Source organism: Mirounga leonina, unplaced genomic scaffold (assembly GCF_011800145.1).
Source record: "Mirounga leonina isolate KUSES-001 unplaced genomic scaffold, KU_Mleo_1.0 Mir_97, whole genome shotgun sequence".
NCBI classification, from domain to species: Eukaryota; Metazoa; Chordata; class Mammalia; order Carnivora; family Phocidae; genus Mirounga; species Mirounga leonina.
Window position 1 is genome coordinate 7807726 of NW_023270889.1, and position 23077 is coordinate 7830802.

General features: G+C 41.2%; 1 protein-coding gene and 1 non-coding gene across 6 annotated transcripts in view; both read left to right on the forward strand.

Annotated features, from left to right (window-relative positions):
- Positions 1 to 446: 446 nt before the first annotated feature.
- The window catches only part of LOC118006538 (NAD(P) transhydrogenase, mitochondrial), a 92064-nt gene continuing 69433 nt past the window's right edge, over positions 447 to 23077 (forward strand). Inside the window, exons 1-6 of one of the 5 annotated variants that reach the window (XM_034999230.1) lie at positions 447 to 504; positions 5538 to 5741; positions 10264 to 10493; positions 13052 to 13269; positions 17017 to 17104; positions 22735 to 22823. In XM_034999230.1, coding sequence (XP_034855121.1) covers positions 5591 to 5741; positions 10264 to 10493; positions 13052 to 13269; positions 17017 to 17104; positions 22735 to 22823 — 776 coding nt within the window. In that variant the 5' untranslated portion in view covers positions 447 to 504; positions 5538 to 5590. Of the gene's footprint in view, positions 505 to 658; positions 749 to 967; positions 1067 to 1430; positions 1588 to 5537; positions 5742 to 10263; positions 10494 to 13051; positions 13270 to 17016; positions 17105 to 22734; positions 22824 to 23077 lie in introns of those variants that run through there. The other 4 variants (XM_034999227.1, XM_034999226.1, XM_034999228.1 and 1 more) reach the window with 4 other exon arrangements.
- Positions 12243 to 12368, forward strand: LOC118006586. The gene has a single exon (XR_004678123.1). It is a non-coding gene; the product is annotated as a small nucleolar RNA SNORA33 (small nucleolar RNA).

Consider the following 23077-nt stretch of genomic DNA (forward strand, 5'->3'; position numbering starts at 1 on the left):
TATCTTAAATATTTCACTTAAAGTAAAAAGCAGTGATCATGCTGACACTTCATGATGATTGAGCTTTGGGTAAGTGAACCATTTTATATTCCACATTTGATTCTTCCCACTTTTAATCAGAAGACACCTGCAGACTGACAGAGGTATGTGCAAAGGACAAGCAGGTCCTTATGTTTTGGGGTCCTTTAATAGTTTTGCGGCCATCAACCCAGGCCTTGTCAGGCCACTTCATGTCCACCAAGGGCGCCCTCTAGCGCTGGATATTAATACTACCAGCAGCACGCGGCTTTCTCTGGGCCCGCGGTGGGAAGACCAATACGTAGACGTGTGTTAATTTTCGGGCCTTGACATCGTTTCCGAGGAATTTAACTCCACCTCTTCGGGCAGAATGGAAAAACAGCGCCCTCATTCCCGCCCTTCACCACCCCTCGGCCTCCTCCCACTTTCCTTTTGGTCCTCTTCTGTTACAGAAGTTCTGATTTTTCCTAGAGAGCTAGAGGAAAGGTACCAAAAATGGAGTTATATTATCCTTGTATTCGCTCTGGTGGAACACTGGAGAGGAAACCACACTTTGTAACCGGTTCTCCAGCTCCAAATGTAGCCCTGAAAACTTGAGCGCCGGCGCAGGGCTCCAGGTTTGATTGACAAGGACGCGCCGAGGGAAAGCGCGGAGGCGGGGCAGGGGCCCGCGGGTAGAGCCCGAGACAAAGAGGTTTTGGCTGCCGCTGAGGAGTGAAGGGCCCTTGGGGTAACTAGCCTTTGCGCTCTAAAGGGGCGTTTGGTGAGGTCGTGTTCTCGTCCGGAGAGAGGGCGGCAGGCGCCGGGCCGAGCGGGCTGAAGGGCCGGGGGGGAGGGGCGCGGGGTGGGGGAGGGGGCGCCGGTGCGTGTGCGTGCGTGTGTGTGTGCGTGTGTGTGCGTGTGTCGCCGTCACGTGGCCGCCGCCGCCGCGGGGTTGGGGCTGTTCTTCCGGTTTGGAGGCTCAGAGCCTCGGGGCCCGAACCCGGGTCTGTCAGCGCGGCGTCCCCCCCGCGCGCACCGCCCAGGGCCGCCTGGCCTCCCCGCCAAGGTGAGCGGCGCGGCGCGGGCAGCCGGGGCGCGCGATTGGGGCGCAGCTGGGCAGGGGCAGCGGGGCTCGCGGGGATTGTCCGGGCCCCCGCCGAGGAGGAGACCTGTCAAAGAGCAGAAGCGGGCGGGGTTGGCAGTGGCCTGGGTGCGAGGGGCACGCGGGCGCCCGCAGGCCAGAGGCTTGCGTCCGGAAGGAGAACCTCGCCTCGCGGGCCCTCTTTCCTGTCTCTTGCTGGGGCGACGTGGAAAGGAGTGGGCGGGTGGTTGGGGAACTGGGTACTGGCGGGGGCCAGGGAACAGGCAGCTGTGCAGGTGCAGATCTTGGAGCTTTGGCGGGCAGCGGGAGTCGTACGGGGTCATTTCGGCCCGCAAGATGGGGGGAGGAGGAGAGGTCATAGAGGACTTTTGATAGAGGGTGCACCTAGAGAAGTGGCAGCTGGACGCCCCGAAATTGCGCTTGAACCTTGAGGGAGTTCGGGGTCGGCGGTCAGCTGGAGACCTAGGAGGTGGCGAGCGAACGTTGTGAGTGTGTCTGTCTGTGCCGGCTGGTGGTGGTCCGGGCAAACTTCACCCAGGCAGAGTGGGGCCCGGGGTTGGCGACCGGGAGGAGACAGCGGTGGGGGCCGAGCTGATTCGAACCCCGGAGGCGGAATGCCTCTTATTCGGCCTTGGCCAATCGGCTTCAGGGGAAGGTTATAAATAGCGGTCCCGGGCAGTTGCCAGCCGCGCTGCAGTTTAGTGGCCGAAGGAGGGGCGGTAGTTTGGTGGCGGTCACACTGCCTGCCAGTCTAAGCTTCTGTAGGGTATTGTGTCCTTGGTTGGTATGCTCTGCTTTAAAAGCGTGACTTGTTTACGGTTGCAGGCGTCCTTTATTCGCCCTGTGGTGCAGGGCAGTCCTAGAGAGATCGCCTTGTAAGGAGTCTTGTAGGACAGACTCCGTTTGGATGGGACTTGCATGCTTTTATTTAAAATGCTCCCCCTCTTCTCCATCACACCCCTTTGATTTGCAAACCTGGCTGTTTTTTTAAAATTTTATTAAATGTACAGTTTAGGATTACTTTCTTATCAGCAAGTGTGCTCAGGCTGTTTACCTTTGCTGATGGAATCAGTTTTCCGCAAGGATACACAGCATTTCATTTTCAAAGGAAATCTCCTGAAACTCTGGAGAATGTGTTCCTTAGATACCTAGGTTTCAAGTTACCTAGCCCTAGTTATTCATTCATTCAATCAAAAAACACTTGCTGTTTTCCTATTTTGTGCAAAGCACTGAGCCAGATGTAATACCAAAGTGAATAATAATAGCAATTAAAATACTGTGTCCTTTTAATCCTCACAACAGACAGGTGCTGTTATTATCCTCATTTTAAAGGTGAGGGAATCAGTTTCAGAGGAGTTAAGTGAATGACTTGCCAAGGACACAGCTAATAAATTACAGAATGGGGGCTTACAACCCACAGGTCACCTTGTTAGCCTCTAGGCTGCCCTCTCTCCCTGCCCTCAAGAATTTTAGTACCTATTGGGGAGAAAGTTATCCGAATAACTTACATTACAGTGCTGTATCAATGATATACTAATTATTTTTTTTTTCAATTTTGAGTTGTAAAGCTTTCCCCCATTGCTTCAAAGTCATAGAAACACATGGATAATAAAATAGAGGGCTTTTTAAGTGAAGAGAGGGACAAATGTGACAATTAGGCTAGTATTCTATGTTCGATATAAACAAGTACCTGTCTGTGATAACACGGTTTCAGATATTCTCCGAATATCTTTCAGGGTCATTTGTATTTGATTTAGGCTTAGTGGTAGGGACCATTCTTGCCAATAAACTACTTTCTGATCACTGTCCTGTATGTTCATAACTTGAAGTAAGTGGAATTTTTTGGCAAGATCGGCCTCTGAAGGCCTTGGCCTTAACTGATGCTTGATGCCAGGGATCTATTCAACATCAAATTCCCATTTTCTAAGTAGGCAGGACAGTTTTTCCAGATTTTATGAAATAGGACTTCAGCTTTAAAGCACTGTAAAATCTCATCATAAAAGTTTTAGAGCCTAATGGGGTCTAACAAACGAGCTTTCCTATGCTTTTATAGATGAGCAGACTGAGATGCAGAGAGATTCAGGGAGTGAGCGGCAGACTTAGACAACACACAGGCTCTCTTATAGCTAGCTTTGTTCTTTCCCTGATGAGGTCTGGGTAAACCTCATCAGCCCCACGAGAATGGTGGTTGTTGGGGAGGTGGGATGATCCAAGAAGAGAAACTAGGGTAAGTGGGGAGGTTGGGATAAGACTAGGTCATTGGTTGGGGTGCCTGGGTGGCTCAGTCGGTTAAGCGTCTGCCTTCGGCTCAGGTCATGATCCCAGGGTCCTGGGATCGAGCCCCACATCGGGCTCCCTGCTCAGTGGGGAGCCTGCTTCTCCCTCTCCCTCTGCTTGCCACTCCCCCCAACTTGTTCTCTCTCTTTCTGTGTGTGTCAAATAAATAATAAATAAAATCTTAAAAAAAAAAAAACTAGGTCATTGGTAATGGTAGGACAAATCTCCCTTAAGGCAAGAATTTTTTATATCTTTGTATCTTTTATATATCTTTTATATATCTTTGTTTCTCCCTTGTTCTTGGCATAGATTCTGTGAATGTTTTGAATTCGGGGCTGGATTTCAAACTGTTGCTCTCCATTCTCAGCCATGACTAACCCTAGAAGTGACCCATGAATAAATGAGGAGAATATTTATGGGACTCAGGAATGCTTGGGATTGAAATGAAATGACATGTGGAAACACTGAAAATATAAAACCTATTCAAGTGCAAAACATTGTTCAGATACATTTCTGATTGCATGCCTGAACCCATGTTGCATGCTTCCGCTTCCTTAGCTTTTTTCACATTATGCTCTCCATCTCAAATGTGTTTCTTTCCTTTTTTCTGAGCCCTGTAGGAATACATAATCTCCTTCTTTGATCCCTCAAAGAGCTTTGGACTTGCCTTACTCTGCTTTGTAGTGTTATTACTTGTTGACTTTTCTTATCTCAAAGTGTGTCACCTATTCCAGTTTGATTCTACAGATGCTTCTAACGGCTGTGCCTCTGACTCAGCCCTCTATACGTGTTTGTTGAATTAAAGGGCATTTTAAGAATAAGCACCATCTGGATTAAGGATTTCCATTCCCAGTGTGGCTTTCTGGTATTTGTAAGAAGTTGCTTCAGGGAGTTGTAGTAGCAGTTCTGAGTAAGCTAGACCCTTCTTCCTCTGGACGCTGGAAGAATGTTTATGGAGTCTGCTAGGATTGGGTGCTGGACCCTAACAGGGCCCACACGATGGGGCAGAGCTTAAAGCAGTTGGTGGAGTTAGCTGAGCTTGACTGATAGAATTCCAGATCTTCTGCTTCTTCCCGATTTTGAAGGAAAGAAAAGAAGGATGGGGGAACACCGGGAATCAAGGGAATGGTGGGCGTGCCTTCAGTGCAGCCCTGGGGATCTGCCATGCAGAGCAGTGGAGGTAACCACTGAAGCTTAGGTCAATAATAACAAAGGTCAGTGACACTTCATCTGGCCCATTTAGAGCTGGTAAAGAAGTAGCCACTTGTGGGCGCCTGGGTGGCTCAGTTGGTTAAGCGACTGCCTTCAGCTCAGGTCATGATCCCAGGGTCCTGGGATCGAGTCCCACATCGGGCTCCCGGCTCAGCCTGCTTCTCCCTCTGACCCTCTCCCCTCTCATGCTGTTTCTCTCCTGCTCACCCTCTAATAAATAAATAAATAATCTTAAAAAAAAAAAAAAGAAGTAGCCACTTGTGAGAACCACTGATGGAAGAGTTCCTAGTTACACCCACACCTACAAGCGCAAACTTATGTGATAATGGCATTTTTCTTTCTTTTTTAAAATTGGTGTCATATCTCACACATGTTTAATTTTTTGAGATGTGCACTTAGCAAACATGCATCTCATGTTCACTCAGTCTCAATTCGGGGGTCTTACAGGATAAGCATCTTGCTGCACTGAATGGGTTGCCAGTGTTTTCTGTACATGGTGGCTAAATAGCTTGCTACTATACAGTTTTATAGACAATTTAAGGGAAATTCAAGGATAACTATGCAATTTTTGCTGTATGTGCAGATTTAGAAGACAACTTTCATGTAAGATGTGATTGGACTCTATAGCAATTTTCTTTTTCAGCTTTCTAGCTACATTAAGGATCAATTAGACTTAGGTGATCAAGGCTTAGAATTGAATAGTGGGTTTATAACCACTATTTTAGTGGGAAAATGGATTTCAAGTTTTACATATCTGAGTCGGAAACAAAGTTTTGAAGCATCTTCTGTAAGTAAAGGGCTTGGCAAATAAATTCATTGTAGATGCCCACATAAAACTTTATATTCCAAGCTCTTTGAATTAGTATTTTTAAAAAATGTTTTTGATGTTCAAATGACAAAGTATGTTTTTCTTAGCACATAAATACTTTATTTTCTTTCGTTTTAGTGATTTACCCTCAAGGAAATTTGGGATTCAGAAAGTTGGGAGCTCATACAAACATGGCGAATCTACTGAAAACCGTGGTGACTGGCTGTTCGTGTCCTTTACTTAGCAATTTGGGGTCCTGTAAGGTTATACCTGGGAAGAAGGATTTTTTACGAACATTTCATACTCATCAGGCTCTTTGGTGTAAAGCTCCTGTAAAACCAGGTAAAGTCTCACGTCAATGGATGTAAGTCAAACCTTCAAGTCGTAGGAGCTAACAGATCTCCTGATGATTGATAAAAGGAAAAGTCATGCAGTGTTACAGCCTGGTGTTTGTGAGTCATCATTTTGCATTAAAAAAAGAACCCTAAGGAGTGCTTTTTAAAAATATTTTCCATGTATAGAAGTTCCTGATCGTCAGTGCTAATAGAGAAGAAAAGAAAATAGAAAAAGAGAAAAAGAGAGATGATAAACCAGTTGAGTTGTACCCAGGAAACTATTGCTCAGAGTAACCATTTCTCCCAGCAGCTCTTCCTCTTTCCTTGTCAGTATGGAGGAATTGTAACATACATGGCTCATCTCTGCTCAAGAATTAGCAACTAAGTATATGAATTAATCTGAAGTAGTGCTTCTTGATTTAGTGAATGGCAACTTCATCTCAGTTGCTTAGGTCAGAAACCTTGGAGTCTTCCTAGATCTTCACAGTAGGTACGGTTCAGCCCTACCTTGTATCCGGAGTCTGTTCTTCTCACCATCACTGCTGTTATCTTCCTGTTCCATGCCACCATCATCTGTCACGGGACCACCATCATCTGTCACGGGACTGTTGTGCTCATCTTCTAAATGTGCTCTATGCTTTCTGCCTCTGCTCCTGCTACAGTCTGTTCTATACGTGACAGCATCATCTTTTAAAAATGAAAGATCATGTACTTTTCTATTCAGAATTTGCCACAGTGTCCTAGCCCATGCAGAGTTAAGAGCTGAAGTCTTTTGGTAGCCTACAAGGCCTTCCCTGCTAGGATCCCCATGCTTCTGTTCTAGTGTGCAGGCCAAAAGGAGAAGCTAAATAAGGGCTTTCTAAGCTGAATGAGATCCCTTTATGCACTTCGCACAAAGACCCTCCTAGGACTGTCTATACCTCATGGGCCAAAACTCAGATAGGTGGCCATTATGTGGTTATAAGGGAGACTTGGACATAAAAGAGGTCCTTTGTTCTAGATGGCGACATATTCCATTAAAATCGGCATTCTGTAACTAAGGTGGAAGAACAGGATGGACATTTGGTGGGGGGCAACCTAAAGTTTTTGCCACATAGAATAATGCCCTTCTTTTTACGTTTGTAGGACTCTGTGCATTCAGGATCCCGACACCGCTATGCTTTTTGAGTTCTTATGTCTGTCTTTCATAGAATTCACAGCCTCTTTTCTTGTTCTCACATGACAAGTGACTGTTGGCCAGGTACCTGCCCCTGAGAGTCCTCAACTTTATCTTCAGATTTTTATTTTAGGTGTTCTAGAAAGCCAGATGATCCAAGCGTGATAAAATTGTGTATAAGATAGAAGTAAGTAACTGCATTGAGGACGTGAGAATTGTCCTTGTGACTAAAGGCTGGACATCAAGATCTCTATATTGACTATGCAGGAGACTTTTGTTTATTCAATTTCTGGCTCTTGACTATTTCCTAGATAATCATTTTTTATATCTAAAAGATAATGATTCTATTTAAAATGTATAACGCGACAATTACCACATTGAGAAGCATGAAAAGTAATCCAGTTAGTATTCATATTTAAAAAAAGTGTTTTTTTACGGTTGCCTTATCCAAATAATGATCCAAACAGGATCTACATGTTGTATTTGCTTGCTACATCCCTTCTTTTGATCTCTGTTTCCTTTTTTCTCTTTTTAATTTATTTGTTGAAGAATGTCGTTGTTGCCCTGCAGAATTTCACATTCTAGGTTTGGCTGACTAAATTCCCCTGGTCTTATTAAAACCCAGTTTCTCTGTCCCTTGTATTTTCTGTACCATTTAGCTAGATCTAGAGGCTTGATTAGACTCAGATTTGTTTGTTTGTTTTTTCTTTTTGGTAAGAATACTTCATAGGTGATGCTGTGTATGATCTATTGCATTACATCAAGAAGATTAATCAGTGAGTTTAGATGTTGGTATCCATCTATTAGGAAGCTCCCATCACTGTTTCACTCAAAGGCTATACAGACGTTTAATGATCATTAACTAAATCCATGGTTTTATGGGGGTTTTTAAAATGGTGATACTCTATCATTTTATCTTCATTTATGAGCTAGAATTTTTCTGTAAAGAGAAACTTTCCCTCTATTATTTAGTTACCCTGAGGTTGTGGTGCCAATGCTTGATTCTGTCCCATTATTTACTAGTTTTGGTAATAATGTCTTGGTTCCCTTAAGTATTAGTTTTCTATTTCTGCTGTAACAAGTGATCACAAATATATGGGTTTCATACAACACAGATTTATTGTCTTGCACTCCTGGAGGCCAAAGTCTGGAATGGCTCTCACTAGGTTTATATGAAGGTATTGGTGGGGCTGTATTCCTTCTGGAGGCTTTAGGAGAGGTCTTTTTCCTTACCTTGTCCAGCTTTTGGCTTGCGTTCTTTGGCTCGTGGCCCCCACTTCCGTCTTCATAGCCAGCAGCATAGTATCTTCACATTACTATTTGACTCTGACTCTTCTGCCTTCTTTTTCCACAGATAAGGACCCTTGTGAGTGCATTGGGACCACCCAGATAATCCAGGATAATCTCCTTATTTCAGGGTCATTTGATTAGCAACCTTAATTCCATCTGCTCCCCTAATTCTCCTTTGCTGTGTATCCTAACATATTCACAGGTTCTGAGGATTAGAATGTGGATATCTTTGGGAGACCAAAGACTAGTTGACTAGTGAAGCTTTTAAAAAAATATTTTTTGAGTATCATAACTAACTCACTTGGATGTGTTTTATTACATTGCAATTAATTATTCTCTTTCATGCTCAGATTGTTTCCTATTTGGCCAAGTGGATGCCCTTTCAGGTTGGCTCCTAAATCTGTTTGATGGGACTTCATTTGTCTTCGGTAGCTTCCTTGGCTTATGGTATATAGGGCCTAGGTAATTTGAGATTGTCAGATAAGTAAGCCCGAAATGTATATGTGATTTAACTTCGCACATCAATCCAAAATATTTTCCCTCTTTCTATTATTTTCCTCCCTCTTCTTCAAGTAGAGGGTAAGATTCAGCGTATGTTTGCCTTTGGTTTACTATCAGTTATTACCGTTTATCGAGTATGGAGTCTAAGACTGATCAAGTGGTGGTATTTTTAGGTTGACTTCATTTCTCTGAGGCCTCACTCACTTAATGATTATTGTTATTCTGTGGAGATAATTTAATTTTTTTATTATGTATATCTAGAGTTTAGGTTGTTAGAGTAGATTTCCTAAGCTTTAGTAAAACATATAAAAGCAGATCTTTATTTAAAAAAATCTATTTATGCCCTCATGTTGAGTAAAACAGAAGAAACTAATGTACTGTAGTTAAAGCTGTTCAGAACCATCTATAAATACTTTATATATATCATGCAGGCTCTTTTGGGTTGCAAGGAATAGGATCCCATCAGGCTATATTTTGTGATGAGGGTTTATTGTATGTGATCTTGGGAAGTACAGAAGCCCAGGAAACTCTTCATTTACTTCTTGGAAAAGTGGAATGTTCTTCTGAATGTCATAGCTGTGGCTCATCTTCCCTCTTTGTATCTCCACTCCTGATGTTTCTACTACTATGGCTGTATACCTCCCTTTGATTACCTCATGGTTGCTTACAAATAGCTTCTGTACCATTTACTCCCTTGTCCTTTTCTGTGGGTCACAGACGCCCTGAAAAAGAACCTGAATGGGTTGGGTCATTACTGGCCAACATAGAGTGTCCTCGGGTAGTTCCTGTGTAAGTCACGTCAGAGGTTGTCTGGCCTGTAGACTATTATCTTTGACCCAGCTGTTGATCCCTGGTCTAATCAGTGGGGGCCAAGAATGTAGGGTCTCAGGATACAACCTTGGAAATCTGTGAGGAATTGCATTGGTCAAATTGCCAGGATCCTTCCACTCTTGAGTGTGGCAGGCCACCAAAGTGTCTAGTATAGGCTTGTTCTTCAAAACAGCAGATTACTTCTGTCTTTCTTAAGGGTAAGGACAAGGAGACCATAAATCCCAGAGGGTTAGTTTGAAGAGTGGAATTTGCTTGTTGAATGATCTCTTACAACCCATTTTTTTTTTTTTAAAGATTTTATTTATTTATTTGACAGAGAAAGACACAGCGAGAGAGGGAACACAAGCAGGGGGGAGTGGGAGAGGGAGAAGCAGGCTCCCTGCCGAACAGGGAGCCCGATGCGGGACTCGATCCAGGGACTCCAGGATCATGACCTGAGCTGAAGGCAGTCACTCAACCAACTGAGCCACCCAGGCGCCCTCTTACAACCCATTTTTTCCCCCTAAGGATAAACTAATCTAGTCATGTGATTTGAAGAGAACCATTTGGTTAAATGAAATATTTGGAATTTTCAGGAGAGTGGGCAAAAATATTTCCCATGATCGATCAAAAAACTCAATTATGATTATGAAGCGGGAATATTATTTTGAGCAGCAACTTGTATGTGTGGTATATTTTGAACAGACTGCCTATTTTTGTTTTTATGTTGTTGTATTTTACTAATTTTTTTTTTTTTTTTTTGCCTTTGTAGGAATTCCATATAAACAACTGACTGTTGGTGTCCCCAAGGAGATTTTCCAAAATGAGAAGCGGGTGGCATTGTCTCCTGCTGGGGTTCAGGCCTTGGTCAAGCAGGGTTTCAGTGTTGTCGTGGAATCAGGTGCTGGTGAAGCTTCCAAGTTTTCTGATGATCACTACAGAGCAGCAGGTGCCCAGATCCAAGGGGTGAAGGAAGTGCTGGCTTCTGATTTGGTGGTCAAAGTAATTATTCCTTTCCCCCCTCATTTATGGCATGCCGACGTTTAAAAAACTTTTCATAGGAAAATTAAACTGTTGTTATGTCTCTTCATATTTTCAAACAATGTCTTTCCTCAGAGAAATGCTTGTATGTTGTGAATATTCTTCATATTCCAATAGAACTTTTATCAGGCAATGTGATCCATGTTTATCCATGAGGGGAGAAAGTGATCTTCCTTTTTACGTTTGTCATATGGAAATTCCCTTCTTTTTGGCTAGGGAGAATTTGCACTTCCTGGTTCATATATATCCAAAATACCTACAGGTGAGTATTCAAGTGCTACTAGAATAGAACAAAAGGCATGGAATTCCTCCTGGGACTGAATATACCGTGATCTTCTGATACATAGAAGGAACAGTGATATAGCTGTGATCTTCTGATACATAGAAGAAAGAGTGATGTATCTGACATAACTGCTATTTCTAGAGAGGGCAGGGCTGCCCTGGAGAAAGCAAGAAGGGCCTGAGTGGAGAGTAGCCTTACCTACTTTAATAAAAGGTCTTAATATACAATAGCAATCTATGTGCTGAAGAACTTTAGATGTAAAATCTGAAGCAAAAAAAATCATATAGAGAAAGGAAGAGATTGCATCACAAGTCTAGCAGAGATAATTACTAGAGGGGAGCATTAACTTAAATCCTAAGCATTCTGCAACCAAGACAAGGAAGGAAATAGGGCTTGTAGAAGCTTGATCATTAGCCTGAAAGAAGCTCCTTTCTTTTTCAGGAAATACCAGCTTTGTGTGTGTGTGTGTGTGTGTGTTTGTATATTAATTTCTAAGGTGAATCAATCACATAATTGCCTTTTTTTTTTTTTTGCATAAACTCTACTGAATAAGTTGGGTAGGGTTTTAGTGATTTTTGCAGAAGACAAAATTTTTTGCTATAGATGTTAATAGTAAAATTTATGGTATGTAGGTAAGTTGTAATTCAACTCAAGCTTTTAGAGCGTTCAGGTTTACAGATACTTGGTGATATAACTTAGTATAGTAAAAGAGCTTAGGTACAAAAATAAGTATAATCCATTCCAATATATGCTCTAGGGATCAAAAACTTTTGAGATGTCCCGCAGTAAAGGGTTGGTAGGGTACACATAAGTTTTGGAAATGCTTTGTGTTCCTATTAGAGATTCACAGTGTATATGAGCATGTTAAAAGCACTGAGAAATCCTACAATATAGAAACTTATATAACTTTACACTTGCATTAATAAACTGCTTGGCTCTGGGACCTAATTTCTGAGTCAAGCCTGTTAATATCTTGAGCAACTAGGGATCCAGAAAGCACATTGAGGGAGACATCCTATTGACTTAAATCACTCAGATGCCAACAGTTTCAGCTGAGATTTGATAGGGGCCAGTAGAATTAATTCAAAGTTGTCCTCTAATTTTTACTAAATCTATATTATAGATTCTCACTGAGGAAAAATAGACCTTGCCAGAGAATCTTATTATAAAATCACATGAATCACCAGAGCAGCAACTGACATGGGAGTAACAAATAAAGTGTCTCATAGGTAAATTGAGATGAAATGCTGTGGAATGAAAATATTGACCCAGTGTTTGTGTTTCTGTTTCCTTTTAAAACATAAGTCCCTGAGCTATTGCTTTCTGGGCTTACTTGCCTAAGAGCGCTATTGCGAAATAAGAGCTAATGAAAGGATACATGTTAATTGAAGATTGATTTTTAAACTTGGATATAAACCACATTTTAAAAGCCAGCCAGTGAATCTGCTTACCTGAATGCCTGCAGGAACTTAGGAAAAGCTGGTGATAGTAAAGCCATGTTCCGAGCCTTAAAGACATTGAAGTCGTTAAGGTCCCTGAAAATGGCTGTAAGAAATTAAAATAACATCGCTTCTTGGCCTTTTGGCTAAGATCAAGTGAAATTAAAAAACAAAACAAAAGCCACATTTTAAAATGTGGGATTAAAAAAAAATTGGCTTCGAAATGTGGACATTTGAAACTTTCAAACCTATGGTGTGTGCGTTCATTGACTTATTTGATACTTCTTCCTGGAACAAAATTATATTATAGCTTTTTACTTAAGCCCAATTCAGCAAGCCTACTAGTTTGAATTGTGCTCATCTAGAAATATTCGGCTGGAATTTTAAGGTGACATAGATCTATACATATGACAATGGAGAGTTTAGGTTAAAATGTTCTTAACTTTTTGCCACTCCAAATGTTTGTGCTTGCCAAAATTTGCAAGAATTGAATCTTTGAACACACAACACAAACTGCCTGCCCGTTTATTCTAATATCTCTTAATCTTACCAGAATAAGAGCTCAGATATGTAAATAATGTACTCAGAACAGTTTATAGGTCATTAATCAGGGGACAGATGGCAAAGATCTTTGTGTTCCTTGCCTTGTTTAGGAATTTAGTCAGAAATTTATTGCTGAAAGATTACTTCTGGAGTGTTATTTCAATCATTGCATATTATTTAAATTGTCCGGTTTACTTAAAAATATGATTAAGATATTTACATTTTTAATCAGTGACGTGACTTTTTTTCCTCAGGTGCGAGCCCCCATGGTTAATCCAACTTTAGGTGTTCATGAAGCCGACCTTTTAAAGACATCGGGAACACTGATTAGCTTTATTTACCCAGCCCAAAATCCAGACTTGCTAAATAAACTTTCTAAAAGAAAAACTACAGTTTTGGCAATGGACCAGGTTCCAAGAGTCACAATTGCTCAGGGATATGATGCGCTAAGCTCCATGGCCAACATTGCTGGGTATGTTGATTCTTTTCCATTTGAGTTGAACAAAAGCACAGCGGTACTCTAGAAACATGCTCATTATAGCTCTTCTCTCTTACAGGGATTTTACTCGTAATATTGTTGGAGATTGCAGCTTTTTGAGAGTTTGCTTTATTTTTTTATTTTATTTTATTTTTTAAAGATTTTATATATTTACTTGACAGAGAGAGAGAGAGCACAGGTAGGCAGAGCAGCAGGCAGAGGGAGAGGGAGAAGCAGGCCCCCTGCTGAGCAGGGACCCCCCCCCCGCCCCCGCAATGCGGGGCTTGATTCCAGGACCCCGGGATCATGAACTGAGCCGAAGGCAGATGCTTAACCAATTGAGCCACACAGGCGCCCCGAGAGTTTGCTTATTTTTTAAGGCTCATTTTATTATTTCACAGTTATAGGAAATGACTCTTCATATTGCAGTCTGCTTTATATCCTTTTTTAGTCTTCATAGGTAGAAGCCTTATTTCCTTTCACTAGAGCAAATGATTGTGAAATTATTTGTATGAGGAATAGACTCTCTTCTGTATATGTGTGGATATATGTGTATATATGTATATATTAGGTTGAAATGGCTGTTTTTTTCAAGTTTTATTGAGATATGACTGACTTATAACATTGTATAAGTTTAAGGTATAAACAATGATTTGATATATCAATATATTGTGAAATGATTATCACAGTGAGTTTAGTTAACATAAATTGCTGTTTTTATAGGTAAAAGATGGTTGGATATTGGCAGTTTCATATGGTTCAACCTAACGTATATATATATTAGCATTTACCATTTTAATTAGGTTTTGCTTAGGTAAATTCATAAAATATTTAATGAATAGGGAAAATGTCTGGACTTGAGGAAGTTTCATCTGGTGTCAAACCCCATATTGCTAACTGAGGGCTAACTATGTCCTCTTATCTTTGCCCGCCACTCACGCATTCCCAGGGTACTGGTTGGAGTGCTTTGTTGAGAGGAGACTAAGGTGCATTCTGCTCAGAAGAATGTGGCTCAGACTGAGTAATCGTGCCTGCCCTGGGAAGGGGTGGGAGTAGCTGTATGAGTGCAGCGTATTGCCGACTCTGCCTAGAGAGTGGGAGAAATCTGAAAATAGATGATGCTTATGAAATCAACTCCTCTAAGAGACTAGTTGAATTAGATTTTAAGCATGAAAACCATTGGTAGTGACAATTTGCTAGTATGAATGGGGCACCAACAGATGAAAATGGTTAAATAGTGCTTGAAAGAGAGCCTAACTTGAATAAAGCCTTTTACGTCCTGACACATGAACTGAAGGTTTTCTTAGGTTTTATATCTTAGGTGTAGCATATCAAATAGGCCAGTAGAGCAAATGGATTCTACTTTGGGTTTCAACTGTTCGTTTTTGATAGAAAAGCAGAAAACAAAATGGACAAGTTAAAAACACATTTTGTTATCCTTACTATAATATGGCAAATGGTTGATTTGGAAGACATTTTTTTGTGATATTTTTCTATAAAAGATGTACAATATAATCTTTTAAGAGTGTTGTTGATTTTGTCTTGTGAAATGCATATATATGAAAGGTTATCAAAGTCAGTGGCTCTAGATCAATGGTTTTTAACTGTAGAATCTTTTGAGCAAATGAAATATTATGAGGCAATATAAACAAATCCAGTAAGAGCAGAGTGGCCTTGCTTGAATTGAGGGATGGAGGGGTGTCCAGAAACATGTTTATTCTCTACCCTACCTGGAATGGCCCCAGAGCTGGCTGAAATTTGAACCTTTGGGGATCCATGGGGCACAATTTAAAGAATTACTGTATTATGTCCTGAGCTGATATATGCAAAGGGCATAGAGGTGAATCTTCAAGTATGCTTATCCACACAGTATGTGATAAATCATTATCTAACTCAGACACATAACCATGGTACAGTGAAGACATGCTCCTTCCAGTTCATTGATGTTCATTCTGAGCTTTTTTGCTCTCATCAAAAAAAGGGCAAACTGTTATCACTTTTTCCCACCGTCAGCGTTTTCTTATACATTTCCTGTGTGATCCATCTCATTTTTGTTATTTTTTCAGTATAGCAACTGAATCTTTTAAAATATTCCAGTTTCTTACAGTGGCATTTGAATCTTTATTATGTTTGCTTTTTGAAAATTTCTATCACTTTGATACAGACGTAAGACTAACAACATAATCTCTAAAATATTGTTTTCTTGCTGTAATATGATTTAACTTAAAGTAATAGTGGTTACCATTTTATGCTTTTGCATCCATTATTGTATCAAATATTATTTTATAAAAAATAGGATCAGGGTAAGATTTTATTGTCAGCTAGCAGGTGGATCTTATTACATAGTTGCATTATAATTTTAATTATATGTATGTTATCAAGTGAGAATGTGCAGAAGTGCCTTTTAGGTATAAAATTATCTGAAAATCAACTTAGTCTAATATGTTAAAAATATCCTAGTAAAGGGCACCTGGGTGGCTCAGTCGGTTAAGCGACTGCCTTCGGCTCAGGTCATGATCCCAGGGTCCTGGGATCGAGTCCTGCATCGGGTTCCCTGCTCTGCGGGGAGCCTGCTTCTCCCTCTCCCACTCCCCCTGCTTGTTCCCTCTCTCGCTGTGTCTCTCTCTGTCAAATAAATAAATAAAATCTCTAAAAAAAAAAATCCTAGTAAGGAAAGATGGTATATTTTACTAGTTTTTGTTGCACAGAGTGTTTCTTTGGCCAGAAACACTAATATTTAGCAAGCATTTTTTGTCGCAGGCTTTGTGCTAAGGGCTTTACCTGCATTATTTCATTTAATCCTTGTAACAACACTAAGAGACAGATGCTCTTTTTGCCCCCACTCTATAGATGAGGAAACCAAGCATTAGAGAATTTAGAAAATTACCCAAGGTCACAAAGCTAGTTAGTGGTAGAATTGGGACCTGTGCTGAGGGCACTCTGCCTCAAAGTCCCATGCTTTCAACCACTGGTGGTCAAAGGAATTGTTTTTCTGAGGTTGGAATTTTATTATGTACAAGTATATAGCTACATCTAATTTCTTTTTCATTTTGAGGTTTTTCCCTGTTATATAAATACTACATCATTATCTAAGAACATTTGGACAGTAGAGTGAAGTAAAACAGAAAGTTTGAAGTATCTGTAATTCCAGCACCCAAGGAAAACCATTGTTAGCATTTTTTTACCCCAACTGATCTTGTGCAATATTTGTTGTGAAGAGGTCAGGGAGCGTCCTGGGTAAGAGTGTGCTTCTGGAGGCAGGATGCCAGGGTTAGGCTTCTGGTTCTGCCATTTGCGAGCCGAGTGACTAGCAAGTCTCTGCATCGCTCTGTCTCTGTTTACTCATCTACAAAATGAAGGTAATAACTGTACCTTTCCACAGGATTGTTATGGAGGTTAAAGGAGTAGGTTTACATGAGACACTAAGAACGGTTTTTGACACGTAGTGGGTACTACAAAATGTTAGCGATTATTCTTTGACTATTAAAGAAAGTTTAATTGGCGGGGGGGTGGGTGGGAAGATGAGTTAGCCTCTTGATGGGTATTAAGGAGGGCACGTTCTGCATGGAGCACTGGGTGTTATACGCAAACAATGAATCATGGAACACTACTCAAAAACTAATGATGTGATGTATGGTGATTAACATAACATAATAATAAAAAAAAGTTCAGTTGGCGACTTAGGATAATATATGAGTCTAAGATCTTTCATTTTATGGAAATATTTATTTATTTTTTCAGTTATAAAGCTGTTGTACTAGCATCAAATCATTTCGGACGGTTTTTCACTGGTCAGATCACAGCTGCTGGAAAAGTTCCTCCAGCTAAGGTAGGTAAAACTTTTAATGTTTCTTCATATTATGAGTTGATTAAAAGTGAGGGTATGTGTAGTACTAAAATATAGTTATTTTAGAAGTTTTGTTCTGTGTTGACTTCACATTGATAACCCTGTGCATGTACAGATACACGGTGGAGCCTCGAGGCTGTTTACAATTGCTTGACAAACAAGAATTTTGACGTTTCTGGAAGTTCTAGTTTTTTTCTGTTTTTGACTTACTAACTTGAATTCTTAAAGGGGTTTTGGATAACTCATTCGGGGTAGTGTGTTTATTACTAATTTTTAAAAAAGCTTCAAGATACCATTCAGTAAGTTCTCGATTTCCCAGTGTTGTGACACTTGGTTCATAGGAAAGATGGTCTTAGTTCAGCAAATTCTCGATTTCCCAGTTGTGACATTTCACTCATAGAAAAGATTGTCTTAGGTTTTTGACTTTTTTTCAAAAATGGGTTAGGAGGAGGGGGGAGGGAAGGGAGGTGGCATAATCTGGGTACTTCGCAGAAGGAGAGCGTGTGGCTTCTTTAATCTAGACTGAAGACAGAGGAGCAGTTGAGCAATGGGGATGGTTAGGTGAAAGAATAGATTACATTGTAACCCTTCAACACTGCATCCACTAAATGACGATATAAGCACATCGTCTGGGTAGAGGAAATAGGACTGAAGAGTATGTCTGTAGGTACAGGTTTCCTTGGTGCTTCCTGCTCTTAAGTACTTTGTTATACAAACTGAGAACTCATATGACATCAATCTCCTAGAAAAAATGAAAAAAAAAAAAAAAGATACTGGCAGCTTTGAGGAATCTGGTGATATACTGCCTTAAGAACAGGCCAGGTGAAGAAAATGGCACGTGGTTTAAGTGGAAACCAGAATACATAACAAGGAAATTTAGCAAAAACAACAGCGATGTGATATGTGAAGTGATTGCCTTTTTTTTTTTTTTTTTTGAGTTTATTTATTTATTTAAATCATCTCTACAGCCAACGTGGGGCTTGAACTCATGACCCGGAGACCAAGAGTCACATGCTCTTCCTAACTGAGCCAGCCAGGCGCCCCTGAAGTGATTCTGTTTGACTTCTTTGTCAGGATCATAAGAATAGGTCTGGCACTCATGGTGGCCAGAAGTTGAATGCTGTTTTTAAACTGGCTGAATGCTTTGATGCACTAACCAACTACTCAGTTTTGGTTAGACTCTTTCCTGAAGTATGTGGAAACTGAGAGGAAAGCTGTGAATATATTAGAGATTAAAAAATGAAACAAGGGGTGCCTGGGTGGCTCAGTCAGTTAAGCATCTGTCCTCGGCTCAGGTCATGATCCCAGGGTCCTGGGATTGAGCTCTGTGTTGGGCTCCCTGCTCAGTGGGGAGCCTGCTTCTCCCTCTGCTCTCCCTCTCTCTCTCTCAAACAAATAAATAAATAAAATCTTTAAAAAAAATACAATAAAAAGTGAAACAAAAGACAAGAGGCTTAAAGAGAGGAGAATCAGTCAGCCTTTAGAAGGTAGAAAAGAGACCGTCTTTACTGAGAATTTATTTTATTATGTTATGTTAATCACCATACATTACATCGTTAGTTTTTTACTGAGAATTTAAATTGCAGTTTACAGGACTGTGGTCATGTGTTAGAAATAGTTTTCTGGTATTGAAGAATTAGACACTAGGGGGGCTTATCAGTGTAGATTGAATAATATTTTATTTGGGTTTCCTGTATATATGGAGGGTTCTTGTCTAGAATGAGCTAACAGTCCATCATTTGATGGTTTACCATATGTCAGGCACTGTTCTGGGAGCTGTGGAATCCAGGAAACAAGATCCCTGCCACATGAAACTTACACTCTAGTAGGGACCACAGTGAGGCGATAAATACACAATGAATTATATAATTTTAAACATAAAAGAAATGATGTGATAGTGAGTCAGAGGGGCAAGCTGCTTTTGCTAGGGTGATGGGAAGGCTCCTTTGACATTTGAGCTTAGACCTAAAGGATGGCGAGAAAGGAACCAGGTATTTAGGATTTCAGGCAAAGGGCACAGCATCTATGAAGCATTGAGATGGAAAAGAAAAGTATAAAGAAGGCTATTGGTCTGGAGTGTGGTGAACAAGGTGGAGAGGGATTTGAGTTGGTGGAAGGGTAGGTGGGGGCTGGATGATACTGGGCTTGCTCAGATTCTCTTACAGATGAGGGAAATGCCTGATTCAGGATTGTTTTGGAAAAACCCACTTTTGCTTCTGTGTCTCTACTTTCACATAGAACACTTCTGACACTTTTGCTCATCAAATGTGTGGGGGTTTCTCCACAACAAGCAACTCTGTGACACCAGCAGGGTGCCCTATAACTTAATTCTAATACCGTCTCCCTAGAGATAGTGTGAGATCCACAGGTTAAGGGCTCAGTCCCCCAAGATGCCCTCATCTCCCTTTGCGCGCCAACTGCCAGTCTAGTTGTTACCCGTTTTTCTGACAGATAGACTATAAATCATTCAGAGATTCCCATGACCCCCTCCCTGGGTTCAGTTAATTTGCTAGAACTGCTCACGGAACTCAGGAAAATAGTTTCCTGACCGTTTACCAGTTTGTTATAGAAAGATATGATAATGGATATAGATGAACTTCCAGATGGAAGAGATGCCTGAGGCAAGGTATCTGGGAAGGGGCATGTAGCTCCCATGCCCTCCTTGGACACACCTCTCTCCTTGCACCTCCATGTGTTCACCAGCCTGGAAGCTCTTCAAACCCTGTACTTTTGGGGTTTTAAAAGGAAGTTTCATCACATGGACATCACTGATCACTAACTCCTTTTCCAGCCCTTCTCCTTTCTCTGGAGAATGGGAGGTGGGGCTGAAAATTCTCAGCGGCTATCCACAGACTTTCTGGTGATCAGCTGCCATCCAGGAGCCTACCAAGAGTCAATTTGTTAGAACAAAAGATACTGCTATCACCCTCGAAATTCCAAGGGATTTAGAAACTCTGTGTCATGAACTGGGGTCATAGACCAGGTATTAGGGCAAAAAATGTTCCTAGTGCTCTTCTCACTTAGGAAATTACAAGGGTTCTAGGAGTTCTGTGTCAGGAACTGGGGACAGAGACTAATAATATATATATATATTTAATATAATAAATTTATATTTTTATATATAAATTTATAAATATATATATTTATATTATAAATAATATAAATATATATATATATATATTTACTGTTATCTCATGAGGATTTAAAAAAATCGTCTGGAAGTTCTGTGGGAGAATGGTTAGTAGGGGGAAGAGTGAAGGCAAGATCTGTTCGGAATTGATTGCAGAAATAGTGCCCTGGGAAGGGAGTGGCAATAGAGATGTGGAGAAGGGGATGGATTTGGGAGATCTTTGAGGGTTGACACCAAGAGTACTTGCTAATGGATTGGAGGTGGAAACGTGTGCAAAGAGAAGCCTCAAGATGACCTTCCTGTTTTGGCTTGAACAGTTGTGTGCACAATGAGTGCCCTTAAAGGAAATGGGGAGGCTAAGCGAAGGAACAGGTTAAATGACAGGAAATCAAGAAAATCCCTTTTTTTCTTAAGATTTTATTTATTTATTTATTCAGAGTGTGAGCGAGGAGAGGGGCAGAGGGAGAGAGAATCTCAAGCAGACTCCGTGCTGAGTGTGGAGCCCGACACAGGGCTCGATCTCATGACCGTGAGATCATGACCTGGGCCAAAATCAAGAGTCAGAGACTTGACCGACTGAGCCAACCAGGAGCCCCGGAGATAAAGAACATTCCTAAAGGTCATTCCTTTCCCACGGCTTTTCCCTGTTTCTTGAGTTTATGTCTGTGGTGTGCCAATTAGCAGTCAGTGCTTTGGATTCCATCATTTAATATAACTGCCATCTGGGAAGGTGTTGTTTTTTTTTTTTTTAAAGATTTTATTTATTTAATTGACAGAGAGAGAGAGTGTCAGAGGGAACACAAGCAGGGGGAGTGGGAGAGGGAGAAGCAAGCTTCTGGCCGAGCAGGGAGCCCGATGCAGGGCTCAATCCCAGGACCCTGGGATCATGACCCGAGCCAAAGGGAGTTGCTTAAGGAACTGAGCCACCTAGGCACCCCTGGGAAGGTTTTTTGACTGCTTTATTGCAGATATTAAGTAGCTTGCTTAAGGTCACCCAGAGCCAGGACTGGTAGTCGAGTCAGGACTTGACTGTGACCCTTAATTTCTGTGTCTTTTTCTTCACCCCATGCTGCCCAGAAAGAGTAAATTGCTGTTGTAAGATCTACATAGCTTTATTATTGTGTGATTATGTCTTTTAAATGATGGGTTTTTTTTTGTTGTTGTTGTTATTTCTTGGGTCAGGATAACTTGGTTCTAGTCCTGTGATTTTTACTTATTTTTATTTCACATTTTCTCTTTTTGTTGCTTTTTAAAAAAGGTTTTATTTATTTGAGAGAGAGCGAGCGAGCAAGAAAGAACACAAGCAGGGAAGAGAGGGAGAAGCAGACTCCCCGCTGAGCGGGGCGCAGACTCAGGGCTTGATCCCAGGACTCCAGGATCATGGCCTGAGCCGAAGGCAGTTGCTTAACCAACTGAGCCACCCACGTGCCCCTTATTTCACATTTTCCTAGTGTGGAGTGGGGTGGGTGCCTTTGAGCCCAGAGCCTCCTTGGTCCTCCTTTGTCCCCTTTTCTGTGGAGTAACCCTCCAGCCCCAAACCATCACCATCAAGATGAATTCATATGATCTCGAAAACACTCTTTATGGGTCACTGGAGCATGGGTTGACTTGGCCCCTTAATTAAAGGCAGAAGGAGATGTGGACATGATGGGTAGGTGGGAATTTATAAGCTTCACTGTTCCTGTGGGTGGCTTTTTTTTTTTTCTTTTTCTTTTTACACAGCCACAAGGAGTTGCCTCAATTGACTGGGAAGTATAATAGGACTTTTTTTCTGGAAGGCCCATTCCAGACTAGAGACAACACTGCTCTTATTGTGTTTCTTGGAAGGCGGGGGAGACTCTTGTTTCTGAGGAATTCTTTGGTTTTCTTGGCTCTGACCCTTCCATGGTTAGGGAGATTCATTGTATTGCTGTGGTGCAGTTCATTCATATTGGTTCAAAATTACGTAGTTGGTCACCTGCTGTTCTTTCAGAAGCATTTGAGCTCAAAATACAGGGTAGAGTGGATATTTCACCAAAGTTGTACCCATCTTTGAAACTTATTTTGACATTTTATGAACATAGAGAAAGCTTCACATCTGAGCGGGGAGAGCTAGCTAGAGTGCTACACCGGGAATTTATTTCAGTACGCGTAACTTTTATACACAGGAAAAGACCTGGTAATCTTTAACATATGTAGTGCTCATCGGGCTGTATGTGGCTTCCACACAGAGATGCTGGTTGTCTGACTGTTTTTAGTGAAGGTTGTGGGCCTTTGCCAGCAAGTGTTTGATAAATTTGTGAAAACAGTGGTTCCGTGAAAGTGTCGCCTCTCCACTCAGTGTATTTACCGAGGGCTTTCACCACCAGCACATCTGGTGTCTTACTGAATTAACTGTGTGGCACCCTGTGTACCAGTCGCTGACAGTTCTTAGCTGATGGTTTTTCATAATCAGTTGATAATGAACTTTATTTAAAACACACTGTTCTGCCTTTTCCCCTAGATTCTGATAGTTGGTGGTGGTGTTGCTGGGCTGGCTTCTGCAGGTGCAGCCAAGTCGATGGGCGCAATTGTTCGAGGATTTGACACCAGGTAAGTACTTCACTAGTGATTGCTGTTAAGGTAAAAACATTTTGTTTCAGGTGGATATTATGTTTTCTTTAGAATTTATAAATGGAAGTTGGACATCAAAAACTGCTTTGTAAGCTCTTTACACTTTTTATTTCTACTTTTTCAAAGGTAACTCAAAGTGGAAAAATATTATCTAGTGGGGAAAAAATTTTAAGGGCCTAGACTCAGTACAGCAGAAATAATTTAAAAGCAGAGGAATTGAAAATGAACAACTT